We start from the raw sequence: 18,562 nt of genomic DNA on the forward strand, positions 1-18,562 counted from the left end.
CAGAGCATAGTAATGATGCTATAACTGTGCTCTGTTTGCAAGGTAAGCATAATTTGAGACTAAATAGTTATAAATATTCATAATGTTGTATTTTTCAAAAAAAACCCCTAAGAATTCTGGCAAAATGCATTGGTTTTGGTTCTGCCTTATCACGAGACAGCAGTTACGCTTCTCGTCAAAGTAGAGTAGATATGTGGTTTTGAGAATGCAGGTCTCTCAGATCCTGCTTCTACAAATCCAGAGACTTTTTCTGAATATCCAGCTATCTCAGTGATGAATTGGAGAGCAGCTTCAGCTGAGAGATTCATCTGAGAGCTAGTTACTAACCTTAGTCTGAAACTTCTCCCATCCGTAATGGTGAAATGAAAGCTGAATTTTATTTTCTTTGGTAATGTTCACAAGATGTTAGTGGCAGCAATGTAGCTTTGGTTAGTACAGATAAAGTAAGAAAACCTCTCCTCCCCCCACAAAGCAGATCTACTGTCGTCTCATTGTGTGATGCTGGCTAGAAAACTGCTGAAAAAGATACATTCATATTCAAGTGGATTGGCTTCCCAGTTCACTGGGGAAGTGGGGATGGCTTCCTGATCTCTGCAAGGATGCTTACACCACATGACAGCTAAACCAAGTGAGGCCTCCACATAGTTCAATTGCTAAGTCAGTAAAGTTGCATGAGGTTGCACCCCTAAAATGGGAACTGGCATGTTTCAAGCAAGTTCATCATTACAGAAGTTTCTTTCCACAGTTAACCACAAAATTTTTGCTGTTAAGTGTAGGCATGTTCAAATCTTTTCTCTCAACAATTTCTGCTTCTATGTATCTCTAACCATTAAAGTCTCACTATTCATGTAGCATAACTTTCCCTTAGCTGCCTAGTGTATTTATTTACTGCTTGTCTACCATAGGAAAAAGTGCATTGCCATCCTGAGGTATATTCATGTCACACTTTGTTACATTCGCAGCATTAGTCTCTATCTGTTTCACTTACCTGTAGGTATACAGTCCCTAATGACAGAACATCTGCCTATGTTCTGCCATTATACTTACTTTGCAAGTTAATGTCATGCTACTATAAATATTACATGGAGTGAACAGCCTGCTAGTGTGCATGCACTCTGAATGAAAAAATAAGTAAATAATCATATCTTCTGATTTCACATCCATTTCTCTTAAGTTCATATCACGAGACAAAGTTGTAAAGAAATAAGGCACATATAAATTCATAAAAATAATATGTAGAAATAAAAGAACAGTGGGAACTGTCTTACTGCAACAGAGTCAAATTCTGTAGAGGTATAAAAGATGTTATAAGCTACATAACAGGCCAACTATACATTGGGTCCGGCAGACAAAATTGTCAATCAGCATAAAAACAGTTGATCAAACATTGATCCAAATTTTCATTTTAAAAACCTCAAGTGTGAGCATGTGAACTTTTCTTTCATGCAACAATGCCTACAAATTTGGTTTGGTGGGCAGCTATAAAGATCTACTCTGCCCTGGTGAGGCCACAGCTGGAGTTCTGTGTCCAGTTCTGGGCTCCCCAGTTCAAGAAATACAAGGAACTACTGGAGAGAGTCCAGCGGAGGGCTACAAAGATGATGAGGGGACTGGAGCATCTCTCGTATGAGGAAAGGCTGAGAGAGCTGGGTCTGTTTAGCCTGAAGAAGAGAAGACAGAGAGGGGATCTTATCAATGCTTACAAATATCTAAAGGGTGGATGTCAAGGGGATGGGGCCAGACTCTTCTCTATGGTGCCCAGTGAGGGCAATGGGCACAAATTGGAACACAGGAAGTTCTGTCTCAGTATGAGGAAAAACTTCTTCACTGTGAGGGTGACCGAGCACTGGAACAGGCTGCCCAGAGAGGCTGTGGAGTCTCCTTCTCTGGAGATATTCAAAACCCACCTGGATGTGATCCTGTGCAACCTGCTCTGTGTGATCCTGCTTTAGCAGGGGGGTTGGACTAGATGATCTCCAGAGGTCCCTTCCAACCACTACCAATCTGTGAATCTGTGAATCTGTGTTTTATGATCTGCTGCAGTTTTCGATCAGGCAGATATGGGTGGGGGTTTTCCTGAAGCCTGGGGACAGGTGTGGCAAAACAGGACAGAGTTTCCCAGAAGGTAACTCCTGCTCGCGTATTCTTGCAATTAATGTCACTGCCTTCGGTGGTTTAGGTCGGACATCCTGAGTGAAAGTACAATAAGAAGGTTTTATTTCTTCACAAGGAACAATGATAATAAGGCAAAGAATGAAGACCAAGGGCATGATGCATTCGCTCTTTTAAGATCTGGCACTATTGTCTGTATTAACCCCAGGAAAAGCCATTCTTGCTTGACAAGAACATTACTAGTTTTTTTCTCAGGATTTGGGAAGCTGTCATAATCCACAGTGCAACAGCTGTAACAGCCAATACAGGCTAACGTATGGTGCAACACCTCTGGCTTCGTTCTACACAAGCGATTAATTTAATTGTAAACTACAGAAAACCAGTTGTATTGAAATTGTGTAAAACCTATTGGTTTGATTTGGGTTTTTTGGTCCTTGTCGTGGTACAGTCATTGATCAGTTACTAGTGCGATGGAGTCAATCTCCTTCCACCCTTTGCAAAGCAATAAATGACAACTACCTCCAGAGCAAGCCTGAATAACAGCAGGCTGGGGCAGGTCATGTTCAGACAGGATGCTGTGAAAAATCAGTTCTAACTGCAAAGGGCTGTTTATTTGTATCTAAAAAACCTAAGCTAGTTTCCTCCTTCCATAGAAATTTAAACTTGCATTATATAAATATGCAAACTTTACTTACAGTAAACTTTTGGGATGCAGAGTGAGGACTGGAGAGAGTCTTTATTTAATGTGTAATCTTCTTTGTTGCACATTAATGTAAAGGACATAAAGGATTAAAATATACAAAAGCCTATTGTTCCTGACCCGTGATCAGCCATAATCACCTGGCAGTGACAATTGCCTCTGGAGAAAACATCATGACGTCAAGTTGACTTTAAAGGGTCAGGGTGCAGGGTATGCCTCCGGGAGTGTTTCACTCCAGACCAGGCGTGAGTTTCCGAAACCAGACTCCCAACCATCTGCACTCGTTGCACTTTGGTTCACACCAGGATCAGCATGAGCAAACTGTGTCCCTTTCAGATGGTACTGAGCCAAAAAGCACCCAGCCCTGCTGACAGAACTCAGTTTGCGGGATCAGACCTGAGTTGCTCTGGAGCAGCCCCCTACACATGGGTAGCCGGGATGCAGCACCTGCTGTTTCACCCTCCACATTCATTTTACTCCCTAATATAGACATAGACTTTGGTGCCTGAAAAAGAGTCTAAGCTGACTTTTGGCAGGGATGAAACTGTAATGTGAAATTCCCCCTTCCGTTTTTGCCCTGAAAGCTCTAACTCTAGTGGGTTGACTTTGGCTGGCTGCTAGGTGCCCACCCAGCCTCTCTCTCACTCCCCTCCTCAGCAGTACAAGGGGAGAAAATAAGATGAAAAAGCTTGTGAGCAGAGATAAGGACAAGGAACTTGCCTACCCATGACCATCAAGGGTAAAACAGACTCAACTCAGGAAAATTAATTTAATTTATTGCCACTTAATAACAGAGTAGGACAGTGAGAAATAAGAACAAAACTAAAAACTCCTTCCCCCCGGTCCCCCTTCTTCCCAGGCTGAATTTCACTCCTTCATTCTCAACTCCTCTACCCCTTCCCTGCCATCCCCCAAGTGGCACTGGCGGGGGGTGGGGGTTGGAGTCAGTTCATAACACTTAATCTCTGCCGTTCCTTCCTCCTCACACTCTTCCCTTGCGCCAGCATGGGGTCTCTCCCACAGGAGACAGTCCTCCATGAACTTCTCCAATGTGAGTCCTTCCCACAGGCTGCAGTTTTTCACCAACTGCTCCAGCGTGGGTCTCTCCCACAGGGTGCAGACCTTCAGGAACAGACTGCTCCAGCGTGGGTCCCCTATGGGGTCACAAGTCCTGCCAGCAAACCTGCTCTGGCGTGGGATCCTCTCTCCACGAGGCCACAGGTCCTGCCAGGAGCTTGCTCCAGCATGGGCTCCCCACGGTATCACAGCCTCCTTCAGGTGCATCCACCTGCCCCGGTGTGGGGTGCTCCACGGGCTGCAGGTGCATATCTGCTCCACCATCATCCTCCATGGTCTGCAGGGGGACAGCCTGCCTCACCATGGTCTTCTCCACAGGCTGCAGGGGAATCTCTGCTCCTGCGCCTGGAGCACCTCCTGCCCCTCCTTCTGCACTGACCTTGGTGTCTGCAGGGTTGTTTCATATTTTCTCACTCCTCTCTCCCAGCTGCTGTGCAGCGTTCTTTACTGTTTCTTAAATACTTTATCACAGAGGCTCCACCAGCATCACTGATGAGCTCAGCTTTGGGCAGCAGCAGGTCTATTGGAGCCTGCTGGAAACAGATGTGTCTGACATGGGGGCAGCTCCTGGTGTCTTCTTTCAGAGGCCACCCCTGCAGCACCCTCGCTACCAAAACCCTGCCACGTAAACCCAATATACTAACATCAGCCTACCTCCTGGTCTAGATGTCTAACATGCCTCCTGGTTCTGGCCTGTAGCCTCCTGGGGAGGATGAGAACAAAGGAACATTCATTTTTTGGAACAAAGGAAAATGAGAAGGAAAGAGAAGAAGGACAGGGCTTCACTTGAGCAATGCTTTGCCTGAGGTGGAGTTATCACCTTACAAAAGGTAAGAGGTTGTATTTACACAAAATGAAATTACATTTAGAGATTCATTTTTTTAGATGAACACCAAAGTGCTTTTTAAGTGTGTGTATTAATGTATTTATTAAACTTTTTACAAAGCAGACACTGTCAAACTCCTGCTATAATCAGTTGCAACCCCATCGAGTCTATATCAATTATATAAATTTTGTACACTACTGTAACATGCTTATTTGTTAAATATTGTTCAGTTGGAAGCAGCTTTAATAGTCTGGTAAATTTTATATAATTTAGAGAAGACACCCTCTGAGAGAAAAAAACAAACTGAAATGTAGAAAAGGAGACAGGATGGAACAGTAAAATATTAGACCATAAAACAGAAATGGCAAATAAAAAAAATTTAAAAAAAAAAAAAGATGAGGGTATATTCCCATGCTCTATGGATCTCGAGGCAATGATGCAAGAATTTTTATGTTGTTTTCATGAGGCTACCATTTTTAAATGGCAAATTTACTGCCTTTAAATTATATATTCATCATAACAGAGTAGAAGAGAACAATTAAGAGGTCTTGTGGCTATATCTGATTATATTTCTTCTTGCAGATTTGTGGAAAAATCTGAGATAAATGCATCACAGATGGAGTCAGGAGTAATACTAAAACATGCAGTCACGGTAAGAGGAGTTTTATAAGTAAGGATGACAGTCTGTGAGGTGGGAAATAGCACACTTCAGGTGTCTGTAGCCTAAGTAGCAACGTCTGAACTGCTCAGCGAGGTGGTCGCTATGGCAGACAGTGATCAATAGGCAGTTACAAGCCACAACTAATTCAGATGATTTTAGGAATTTAGTTACATGTAATGAAGCCCAGTCTTACCCTTCAGTTTCAAAGAAGTGGTAGACCATGAAGTGGTAGAATTTAAAATCTTTGGCGATCGGAGGAAAACTGCCACCAAAACTTCAACCCTGGATATGGGGAGAGCAGACTTCAGGCTGCTCAGGGAACTAGTCAGTCAGGTCCCCTGGGAAACTGCTCTTGAAGGCATCGGGGTCCATCAGTGCTGGTCACTTTTTAAGGGCCACCTCCTAAGAGCTCAGGAACAGGCGATTCCAAAATGCCGCAAGTCAAGCAGGCAGGGCAGAAGGCCGGCTTGGCTGAACAGGGATCTTCTTCTAGAGCTTAGGCGGAAAAAGAAAGTGTATGCCTGCTGGAAGCAGGGTCATGCAACGTGGGAGGACTACAGGGATGCTGCTCACCTTTGCAGGGAGAAAATTCATGTGGCCAAAGCTCAGTTAGAGTTGAAACTGGCCAGTACTGTGGGGGACAATAAAAAGGGCTTTTTTAAGTACGTTAATAACAAAAGGAGGACCAGAGACAGTATTGGCTCGTTACTTGATGAGAACGGTCATCTTACTAACAGGGACATAAAGCAGAGACGTTTAATGCCTTCTTCACCTCTGTCTTCAACACTGATGACAGGGTCTGGGACCCCAGTTGCCCCGAGTTGGAGGACCATGACTGTGGTAATGATAAACTCCCAGCCGACCCCAAAACTGTGCAGGAATTGCTGCTCCACCTAGATGTATACAAGACCATTGGGCCAGATGGGATTCATCCCAGGGTGCTCAGAGAGCTGGCTGATGTCATTGCAAGACCTCTCTCAATTATTTTTCAACAGTCTTGGGAATCTGGAGAGGGAGGTCCCAGCTGATTGGAAGCTGGCAAACGTTGTTCCAGTCTTCAAGAAGGGCAAGAAAGAAGACCCTGGTAATTGCAGGCCTGTCAGTCTCACTTCAGTGCCTGGTAAAATTATAGAGAAAATTATGCTGGGAATTATTGGAAAACACCTGAAGGACAACATAGCCAGCACAGGTTCATGAGAGGAAGGGCCTGTCTAACAAACTTAGTTTCCTTTTACAAGGTCACCCATCTAGTTGACAAGACAAGCCAGTTGATGTCATTGTTTTAGATTCCAAGAGAGCTTTCAATACTGTCTCTCACAGTATCCTTCTGGACAAAATGTCCAGCATACAGTTTGACAAAAATATAGTGCAATGGGTGAGCAACTGGCTGACAGGTCGGGCCCAAAGAGTTATGGTAAACGGGGTTACCTCAGTGAACCCCTCAGTCACTAGTGGGGTTCATCCAGGGCTCAATTTTAGGGCCAGTTCTCTTTAATGTTTTCATAAATGACTTGGATGTAGAACTAGAAGGTGTTGTGAGCAAGTTTGCAGATGACACCAAATTGGGAGGAGCTGTTGATTCCATCGAGGGTGGAGGGGCCTTGCAGAGAGATCTGGACAGATTGGAGAACTGGGCAATGACCAACCACATGAGGTTTAACAAGGGCAAGTGCTGGATTCTGCACTTGGGAAGGGGCAACCATGGCTATACATACAGACTGGGCGATGAGACGCTGGAGACCAGCCATGCTGAAAGGGACTTGGGGGTCTTGGTCAACAGCAAGTTGAATATAAGTCAACAGTGTGCCCAGGCTGCTAGGAAGGCCAACCGTATCCCCGGGTGCATCAAGCACGGCATTGCTAGCCGGTCTAGGGAAGTGATTGTCCCACTCTACACTGCGCTGGTGCGGCCTCACCTCGAGTACTGCGTGCAGTTTTGGGTGCCACAGTACAAAAAGGACACGCAACTATTGGAGAGTGTCCAAAGGAGGGCAACAAAGATGGTGAAGGGTCTAGAGGGGAAGACGTATGAGGCGAGGCTGAAGTCCCTTGGTTTGTTCAGCCTAGAGAAGAGGAGACTGAGGGGAGACCTCATCATGGCCTACAGCTTCCTCACGAGGGGGAGCGAAGGGGCAGGTGCTGATCTCCTCCCTCTGGTGACCAGTGACAGAACCGGAGGGAACGGAATGAAGCTGCGACGGGGGAGGTTTAGGTTGGATATCAGGAAAAGGTTCTTTACTGAGAGGGTGCTCGGGCACTGGAACAGGCTCCCCAGGGAAGTGATCACAGCACCGAGCTTGACTGAGTTCAAGAAGCGTCCGGATAATGCTCTCAGTCACATGCTCTGATTCGGCTGGTCCTGTGTGGAGCCAGGAGTTTGATCCGTATGAGTCCCTTCCAACTCAGGATATTCTATGATTCTATGATTCTATGAAAAATAGTTATTCACATGGGGTTTGGTTAAGCAACCACTCAGGCTGGCAAGCAGCTACTTGAATAACTGTTCTAAAGTTAGCACGGCTGCTTCATGACTCACTCTTCACCACCCAAGTGCAAGCGGTCCTTATTTGGTTGTGCAGCTTTTTAATGGTTGTGCTGCTTTTTAATGGTGCCAAAGTAAAAATCCACCATGTTGGAGAACTCAGCACAACTCGCTTTGTGTGAAACAGAGGCTGTACCTCTGCTCAAGGACAGGAACTTTTGGTGAAAGAACATCTCAGTGGTATAACCAAGTTTACCAACAAGGTGATGTTATTGTCTTTATACTCAATTACTGGAAATCAGACAGAGGAATAGAAAAGGACCCATCCTGCACCCAGAGGACCTGTCTGACCAGCAGGCTGTCAGCTTCCAGCCATGAATCAGTGCTGTGGATCAGGAGTCCTTGGAACAGAGACAATGACATGATCATACCTGACAACTTTTAGGGGAAAAAAACGGTGTAAAATTTTTTTTTACCTATGTGTTCACATATGGCTGGTTTTAGTTCTTGTCATCCTGCTAGCTGAATTTCAGGTCTCTCTACTACATGTGAAGTAAATCGAACTTCTGCACTGGTCTTATGTTGACTGCATTCAAATTCAATCTCACATCTTTTATAGTAGAGCATAAAACCCTGGTGGTAAGTCTGTAATTCCTCTGGAATTGCTTTACTGCATGTCAATTTACAATTAAGTCTATCAACTCTGTGGCGTTTGGGGGCTGTTTAATTTTTTGATAGAAATAAGATTTTGCAAATCAGGCTAAATGCAAAATTTTGGTTAATGTTATTTATACTCCCAGGATTTTTTCCAAAGACCTATACAAGTCCATGAGGCTCTGAGGCTGCCTTAGTCAAAGTACTAAGTTAAAGGTTTCCTACATAAAGGGATATGTTTTTGTCAAGACAAGATGTATGCAGGGCTTTAGATTGCATCTTGACTCAGTCTTTTAAAGACAGTGTTGAGCCAGACTTAAAAATGGATGGGGACACCCAGCTCCAAAAAGGGAATTCACAAATGGAAGGTGACTATAGGAGGTTATGCCACTGCTCCTGCCCAGCAAGGTTTGGATCCACACTGCAGTGAAACAGCTGAGTGACCTGCTCTCCTCCCTTCCCCATGTCCTCTACACATGCTTCTGGAGGAAGGAAAGACTGACTGTATGCACCTAAAGGTATATCTTATGACTTCAATTTAAATTGAATAAAGCAAATTATTATATGGAAAATTTTGAGAGATCCACATGTGTGTGTTAGCTGGAGGAAAGAGAGACTCCTGATCATTGACCAAAGGAGCAGACAAATTAAAAAAATAGAGGATGTCAGAACTCATACAGGTAGGTAACATTTACAAGAATGCCATTTCCCTTGTGGTTTATTGCTCAAGATTATTATTGTGAAAACTTATTTCTAGACTTACATCTTTTTCCCACACGGTGTCTCAATTAAACTGTTGTAAATACAAAGTCACTAAATGCAAAGCAATTCTAGACACTGTAAGAAGATGCTAAATCCACAAGTTGAGAAACGTTAAGTTTGATTGCTTAACTATTAGTAACTTAGATGCGTTAGTTCTTGCCACATTGTTTGTGCTGAACCTGAATATCTAATCCCTTCCTCAGGCCCTTCCTCCCCTAAAGCAGTGGGACATGAGGTAGATCTTTCTGGGAAATAGCTCAGTGCACCTTGATCCAGCCAAACAGGAGGGAAGAACTGGATTGCCTCTCTCCAGGGATGGGCTGACATAGCGCCCAGGGGCCCGGCAGGACCTCAGCGCCCAGGCAGGGATGGCTGGAGGGTTTTACCCTCACACAGCCTGCAAAAGGGATACCTAGCCCTGGATTCCAGATGCCAAGGGACTCCTTTGAAGAAAGCCCCCTCAGAGGTAAAATCTATGGAAGTGGAATGCAGAAGCCATGGAGATGTGCCTCCCTCGATGGTCTAGGCGCAAATGGCCGGTAACAATGAAGAGGGGACTTCAAATTTGTGTTGCTCAGAGGCCACTTTGCATCCAACAGGAGTGTGCCGTGCAAAAGTGAGACAAAAAAGAGGATGAAGGTGCATTGTATGCAAAAATACCGTGAAAGTTCTGAAGCAGACTGTGCCTCATTGGGCTTAGCCTCAAGAAATTGCAAGGCAAAAAACCCCCAACATTTTACTCTGCAGAAATATTTGCCATATTTGAATTTTATTTTTATTAGTCAAATTGAATAACCAGATAACAGAACAAATCAAATCAGGTGTCCTGGAGACCATAAGAATCCAGGTCTATCCAGTGTGGTAGGGCCTTAGATCAATATTGCATAATTCACAAGTGACCCAAAAAAACCCGTTTCCCAGGTATTTTTGGCCATACTTTTTGCTTGATATTCACCGCTCACTCACTCCCCATGCACAGTGGGATGGGTGAGAGATTAGGAAGTGCAAAAGAGAGAAAACTCATGGATTGAGATACAGACAGTTTAACAAGTGAAAGAAAGGGGTGAGGGGTGAAATGATGCTCATCACCTTCCGAAAGCAGATTGATATCCAGCCAATCTCCAGGCAATTACTACCTTGAAAGACAAACTTCACTTCACCTTCTTCTTCTGCTAACCAAGTTTTATTGCTGAGCATGACATTATATCATATAGAATATCCCTTTGGAGAATTTGGGTTAGCTGTCCCAGCTGTGCCCCCTCCCAGACTCTTGCCCACCCGGCTTCTTCCATACACTGTGGGGGAGAAGCGTGAAGCAGAGAAATCCTTGACACTGTGCAAACACTGTTCACCAATGCCCAAAACACTGGTGTGTTATCAACACTGGTTTAGCCACAAATCCAACCACAGCACCATACAGGCTGCTGTGAAGAAAATTAACTCCATCCCAGCTAGACCTGGAACATTCACAAAGTCATCTGAGCAGCTCTTGATTTGCATTAACTCCACTGTTGACTGCATTCAGGTTGGGCAAAATCCAGCTGAGCCTCCTGTCTAAGTCAAATGACCAAGAAACAGTTATCATTCACCATTGAATCATTCAGTTCTACTTCACTTTTTCATGCCACTCTTGTCCAATAGAGTCTCAGGTCTTAGCTTCTATATATGTATTTTTGTCTAGACCACAAAAGCTCTAGATGCCCATCAATGGGCTCCACACAGGACATAGTTTCATGAAGCATCCTCGTTCGCAGCAGGGTTACTCACCTCAGAAAATGTCACAGTGTGAACATTTCGGTGGCAATAGTGTGAGTCTTCTTAATAGAATTTTACATCATGGAGCACTTTCATTTTCACTGTGTGGCAACAGCAACTTCTATTATTAAATATGTCTAACAGCTTTTCTTCTGACCTCCTTGAACTTTATCTACACAAGCCATACTCTCTGGCATAGGCACCGGTTCTCTGCTGAATGTAAATGATATGACTATGATGTTTGGGCAAGAAATCATTTTTCCTGACTCAAAACAGTTTTTGTCATTCAAGATCAAGACAAAAAGATAAAGTCTGCAAAATTCACACAGCTAAATCTAAAAATCAGCATCTGTTTCCTTTTGATATTCATCTTACTAGAATTAGATTGATTCCTGCTGATTTTGAGCACAAAGAAATGAAAATTCTTTTCATGGAAAGTTTTTATTTCCATTTAAGCCCAATGTTCATCAAAACCCTCTCTCTTTTTTATAAAAAGAAGGAGGAGAGTTGACAAATTTCCAGCAGAAAATAAAATGGAACATGACGTCTGTCCTTTCTCAGCAAGCTCTTGTGTTTAAACTCTCCTTTTCAGTTTTGCCCGTGGCCCAGTTAAAGATATGAGTGCGTTGCTCAATAGCCTGTCAACTGGAATGGGGCTCTGAAGGCTTTCAAATTCCTCTTGTGTATATGAGGAAATAATCAGTACCACACACTAGAGTCATGGAGTTCAAATTGATTTAAACACATCCTCATCTCCTGCCACCCAGATTCTACTTTACTGACACAGTCAGACAAAGTCGGTTATTAAGGAAGAAAAAAATGAACCTGCTCTTAAAAATAAACCAGCTTTTATTCATCATGCTTTAAAATTTGGACATCAATAGATTTCCTGTAAGCCTACCGAAATGTACAGAAATGGTCACATGGCAGGTATCTGGGTTGTTTTCAGTACCAGGTGGAAGCATTGTTCCTTTAGCAACTGTTTTAGACATTACTATGTAATGTAGTCCTCTCCTGTATAATTTAGCCGTGTTTCGGTATAGATCATCTCTCTCTGAAACCAAAGTCTTTCTCATCACATCAATCAGAAGCACATTGGACTTAAGCTAGTAACCCGTAAATTATTCCATACATGTTCAGCTATACCCATACGAGTTGTCCTATTGTGAGAAACACTAATGGTCTTTTCCCATTTATGCATCTTTCCTTTAAGATTAGAGGTAATATGGTCACAAAACTTCACAATCTGAAAAAAAAAATCACAAGCCAGTGTGTGGACTGGTGTTTCCAGTCCTCGAAAACTGTCACTTCCAGTGGGGTCTGGTGGAGCAAAGCTGAGACCAGTGTTTGTCTCAGGGGACCACGGAGGTTGTGGCTGCCCTGCTCAGCTTTGGTTTTCTCTGCCAGTGCTTCGTGGACCTCCATCAGATTGCACTGGTGCAGCTGGAGCTAGAAGGTAGCTCACCATTAGTTGGGGTAAACTCCTCTGTTTTCTCCTGAGGGCTTTCACCCAGTCTTGTAAATTATATTTTATATCTAGCTCTCCAATGTAAAGACACTCTCCTGAAAGGCCATCTCATTTGAGAGGAAAGGGACAAAGGCTTCCCACACCCTCCTATTTCTAGAGGGCACATTTAAAGAGCTCTCTTCTGATCTCTGTAAAAACAGCAGAAACCTCGTTAACTTCACTGAACTGGATTTCCTGCAGCATAGGATACATCACAGGAGAATTTGAATCAGAAAAAGTAGCTAGACGGTGTTGTGCGTCCTCTCGAGGAAATGCCAGTAGTTTCAGTGAAACAGAGCTCCCATCCGTCTCATCTCTGCCTCTGCATCGATTAATATAGGCAGGCTGTCTGACCAAAAGGCTGTTGCAGAATGCCTTTGTGTGTAAGGAACGTGAAAGCAGCACAGTAAGAAGTGATTATACTGTAATTGTACTGATGAAGTTACAGAAAGTGAACTTCCCTGTGGCCCTGTGGTTTCACTACTGGAATAATATGAAAAAAGAGCACCAAAGTTGGCTGCTAGCTGTGACATGACAGGGAAGTCAAAGGAAAGATTTGTTTAACATGCTTTCATTGACTTCTTAGAATAGTGATGACATTACATTGACACCACCAAAAGTGAGTCATATATGTAACTGCCGCTTGGAGCTATCAGGATCTATATAAGCATTTTAGCTGTGATCTTGGGAGACAGAAGGTCAAACCCTTTCTGCAGCAGCAAGGCTCCTTGGCAAGCTGGGCACTATGCAATACCTCCTACTTTGTGCTGCCATCCTCCTACCTGAGAGTCTTGCTTTTCCAGCACAACTTAAACCAGAATTACAGAGCAAAACGGACTTTGAGAACATAAAGGTATGTTTACAGGGGGGACAACGTAACTGCATTATGAATAACCTTATTTTTTATTCAGCTTCTACATTCCTTTCCTATCTGTTTATATTATCTTAAATTACCACAACAGTTTTTGCAGAGGTGACATAAAACAGTTTAAACTTGCTGACTAGCTCAGACATCTTAAGTCTAACTTACACAAGAGACCAAGTTCCGACTGGTAAATAAAGGGGAGCATGTCATTTTTAAAACATCTCAAAAATATTATGTAGACTATGTTGGAAGGCTGCGGATTTGAATGTTCAGTAAATTGTTTTTACTTAAAAGGATTGTTTGTTTACAGTGTTTCGCTGCTATTGCAGGTTTTTTTATATATGCTAACCTATACTGCAGAGAGAACAGCATTGGGTAAACTGAAATAGGAAGAAAAAATACATCTAAAAGTAGCCATGACTGCAGGACAATGAAACAATTCAATCAAATTTAAAATGCAATTACCGAAAGATCACAGATATATGTATTGATTTTTATTTTCCTTTTCTTCTTCCAGGTATATCTTGATAAATTCTTTCCAGTTCTTACAAAAACACAAAGCTTAAGCTTAGAAGAGAGGATTAAAGAAATGCAGAGGTTTTTCCACCTGACTGTAACTGGAAAATTAAATGCTGAAACAGAAGAAACAATGAAACAGCCCAGATGTGGAGTCCCCGATATAGCAGGTTATAAACTATTTCCTGGAAATCCAAGATGGAAAAAGACACATTTGACTTACAAGTTAGTGATGTTTCAAATTTTATGGGGAAAGGGGTTACTTTTAACTATGTGGGTTTCCTTCACACCCTAAATGACAAGAATCTGTTTCCTTTTGCTGCCAGGATTGTCAGTTATACACCTGATCTACCCCAGAAGAAAGTGGATGATGCAATTAGAAGGGCTTTTAAAGTATGGAGTGATGTGACTCCACTGCAGTTCAGCAGAGTATACAGGGGATATGCAGACATTGTGATTGGATTTGCACATCGTGGTGAGAATATCTGTCATTTTTAAAATGCAATTTGACTTAAAGCATGCATTTTTATAGCCATAGCTTTAAGAAAGAACAAAGAGCTTGAAATTACTCTGAAGTCTGCATAAATTTTATCTTCTCTTTATCATGCCACCAAATTTATATGTTATGATTCAGATTTACTCCTATCAAACCATTAAAAAATCCTTTCAGAGTTACAGCTGTGAAATGCAGGGAGAATTCAGCTCCAGAACGAGACAGCTAAATTTAGATGTTCAAGGCTCTGTTTGCCTTGACAAACAGTGCAAACAAATGGGAACAGATCTGTAGACAAAAAACCAGCTGGTTCTGAAGATCCAGCCTCCACAGGCTGGATCCAGTCAGGTTTACTTTGGTCTAGATCTAATCGTGTTCTCTGGACTAAACAGTCATTGGCAACCGAGGTACACTGGGTTTGGCCATAGAGAGTATCTTCTGGTTGATTTTCTTCTAGAAGAAATCTCATTGGTGCACTCCAAGACTGCACCAAGGTGCAAGCCAAAGTATGGTAAATGCAGATCACCAGTAGAGTCACTTCAGAAGCTCACTTGCGATCCAGACTAATACCTGAATGTAGCCATACCTTTAACTTGTGCCTGACACCTAATCTGACTCTATTTAGCCAAAGAAAAAAGCCTACTTTAAGGTTAGCTGGCTTGTTCTCTAGATCCATTGACAATATTTACCAGATCTTCATTAACTGTAAGTGAAGATCAGACACCTGGCTTAGAAATAGATGACTGCACATGAACATCAAAATGTCCCAAGCTCATACTTCACTGATGGGAAGCATATTACGTTGCCATGAAGAGTTGACTAATGTGCCAGTCAAAGTGAGAAGGGATCCTGCAAGCTGGAATGGGTTTTAATCCCTGCACTAGGACTAGGTCTCTTCTGCCTGTGTTAGCCTTGCCCAAGGTCCATCCACATGGTCTGAGGGAAAGGACATAGAATGGCATTGGAGTCCCCAAATACTCCTCAATCAAGTCACAGGCTCACTAAGTGAGAGGGGGGAATTTTCAGAGCTGGTACAAATATACTATCCTGTCAGCTCTTGCACTAAAGGTAGGAAACAATAACATTTCATGTGCATTGTGACAGAAGTAGGTAATAGACCATATCCCAAGGCTGGGGACAAATGAACTCAGTTCTTCAGGAACATGGTTATCTATCCCAAATCATTGTCTTCCACTAAAATCAGTACAAGTGAGAATGTCTACAACTAATATTGCCCAGCACTTTCATTCAGGCGCTTATAATGGTGTCAACATTAAGTATTTATTCTGAAATAATCCCTGATTGCTGCCTCAGAAACACATTTCTGACAAAAGCTCAGAAAAAAAAACGTTCAGCTCTTTCTGAAACATGCATCAGCCTGAATTATCAAATCCAAGTTTTGAACTTAAGTCATGAATTTGGGGAGTGTTTCCTAAGCCTTGCTCCTCGTTATTACAACCTTGCTGCTATCATAGGATTCTTTTTAAGGATTGGTAATGAAAAAAACTAGCGCAAAGAAGCGACATGCTTCAATTTGCTGAATTTAAACATTATAGCTGATGCTATCCGATGACATTTATTTCCTTTCAAATGTAGAGCATGGTGACGGATATCCTTTTGACGGAAGAGGTAACACACTAGCTCATGCGTTTGCACCTGGAGAAGGGCTTGGTGGCGATGCTCATTTTGATGATGATGAAAAGTGGTCAGAGTCCAACCGAGGTAAAACCCATGTGTGTCTATGAAGGGGAAAGGCAAATATTGTACATGTCAGAGGAACACAGCCATAGGAAATGCTTTCCATAACTCTTCATGTTTTCAGTACTAGCATTTCTGTTCTTTTCAACTACCTTTCTAAGTACTTGTGCTTCATTATCATTAGCAGCTACATAATGCCTGTTCTGTCCATATTTTAAAGCACTTTTCACATGCTAAACAAGGACTACGAGCCTCTGTTTTCTAAATAAATTATGAAAAGGTAAAATGACTTGCTTGAAGGAATAAGGCTGACTAAAAGCAGAGTTGGAAAGAGACTTAGGGTCTCTAGATGCGTATGCAAGGGATCAGTAATGTTTTTATTAAAATATTATAGTTACATAAGAAAGTTCAGTAATAACCAATCAAAACTCTGAGGTTTCATTCCAAGAGAACAAGAGATATTAATTCTCCTGCTGCTTCAAGTCTTTGTTTGCTAAAAAAAAAAAAAAAGCCATACCTTTAACATACTTTTTTATGCTTCTGTTCTACAGAAGTTAATTTGTTCCTTGTTGCTGCTCATGAATTTGGCCATTCTTTGGGACTTGCTCATTCAAATGTCCGTGAAGCTCTGATGTACCCTATCTACTCATATGTGAACCCAGCAACCTTCAGACTTTCAGAGGACGATAGGCGAGGAATTCAGAAGTTATACGGTAAATTCATGATGAGATTTGATTTTCAAGACAAAACCTACTGGGGTACAGGTTTCACTACTCTCCCTGATTGAAAGGGCCTTATCATATTACCGAAAAGAAAGGAGAACAAACTTGGGAAAAACACTGTCCCGTATAGTCCGTCCACTATGTTCTTTCTGCAACGTGTCCCCACTGCAACCAAGAGGTGAAGGAGCAGTAGTGCAGCAGCCTGGTGCACTGTCTTCCTGCACACCTACATATTGCCAAACACATCCTTGCTCTGCAAATGAGTTGTTTCAGTGAGTGAGGCTACTGGCAGGGAAATGAGAGATACTGTGCCACTTACCAAGTCAGTGGGACAGTTCAGTGAAGGCAGAAACTACTCAGCAGTAGGACTGGAGCATAACCAGAACTGACCCCACAGGATAAACTTTGCCAGGTTTGATTTTCTTTAAGAACCACCTTCCTCAGGGGATGCTAGAGGAACACTAGGAATAAAACATAGTTGTCTGCATTGTCCATTTCCAGTACAGTCTCTATGTTTTGTGCTTCTTTCCCACAGGGAAAAAATCATCGAACTTTTGAAGAAAGTGTGTCAAAAAGACCAAAGAATTCACATCTGGTTGTTTTAGTGTTCCAAAATAATTTTAATCCTCTCACTAACTGAAGTGGTAAACTCCTGGACTGCACTTTCTAGCCCTGAATTTTTATATTGATTTATTTGCACTTTATACAATTTCACTTAACAATTAAAAAAACCCAAACTTGTATACTCAGTTGTCTGATGTTTCGGTTTTTTTCTTCTGGCATGTCACTGGGGGATTAAATAACTCCTGCATGTGTGATAGACAGACAAATATCTTTATGGGACCAGTGGTTTCTCCATTAGGAGCTTTTTATGCTCCTTCATGGGGACAGAAGGCTTCTTCTACCTCAATACATTTGTCAAATGCGCACAAAGGTTTAGTCTGTCAAAAGCTAGACAGCGCTTCCCAGCCTTTATCCAAAAACCTTTTCCAGTTCAAGAGCTGCTGCCTCGTGATGCAAGGGCTCTGAGTCCACATACAACTGGGACAAAATTTTGCCTAGCCCCAGGTTTGGTGCAGGACTCCTGAAAGAAAGAAGTCTGCTCATGGGTAACATGGGACACAAGAAAGTGGTGGCATCTTTTGCAATTCAAGGGTTGGGTGGAAAGGAAGAGGCAATCTACCTATACTCAGAAGACTGATGTCCTGCTCTCTCAGCCACCAGAAATACACATTTCCTAGAACAGCATCTAAACACTAATACACTTCCCAAAGTAGGCCTAATTCCCAGTCAAGATTCTGGGTACCAACTGATCTCTGGAGTTTGCTCCTCCTGGCTCCCTGGAGCTAGAAGGGATGTGAAACAAGTTGTAAGGAATGAAGGCCAATTCCTCTCTGTCACATTGGGAAACTACCTTTTCCTGCTTTCCTTCCGACCTCCTTTCCTAGCTGACACTTTACCTTCAAGGTACTGCAGCTGAAAAAGGATCTTCACGATCCATGGGATCGCCACTGCTCTGTGATTGCCTTGGAAGTGCCTCCAGGAATGGCAAGACAGCAACCCTACAGCTACTGTCTCCATAAGGAGAGGGATTAACCAGTTGAAAAGGGGAGGAGAGAGAATTAGAGTTCCAGACCTGCCAGATGAACAGCAGTTTATTCCATAAAGAATTCCTGTTAGTCCTGCCCATCTATCCTAATATTATCTGCTGCCAGAAGCAGCACCAGATGGT

At 42.7% G+C, this 18,562-nt stretch overlaps 1 protein-coding gene across 1 annotated transcript; it reads left to right on the forward strand.

The window, feature by feature from the left end:
- Window positions 1–13,242: 13,242 nt before the first annotated feature.
- MMP7 (matrix metallopeptidase 7) lies at window positions 13,243–17,557 on the forward strand. Its single transcript, XM_054811742.1, has 6 exons — window positions 13,243–13,389; window positions 13,919–14,142; window positions 14,244–14,392; window positions 16,007–16,132; window positions 16,660–16,821; window positions 17,366–17,557. Exons 1-6 carry the CDS (start codon window positions 13,282–13,284, stop codon window positions 17,386–17,388), a joined length of 792 nt encoding a protein of 263 aa, XP_054667717.1. The 5' UTR covers window positions 13,243–13,281; the 3' UTR covers window positions 17,389–17,557.
- The last annotated feature ends 1,005 nt before the right edge of the window (window positions 17,558–18,562 follow it).

This window comes from Grus americana, chromosome 1 (genome assembly GCF_028858705.1).
Source record: "Grus americana isolate bGruAme1 chromosome 1, bGruAme1.mat, whole genome shotgun sequence".
In the NCBI taxonomy this organism is placed as follows: Eukaryota; Metazoa; Chordata; class Aves; order Gruiformes; family Gruidae; genus Grus; species Grus americana.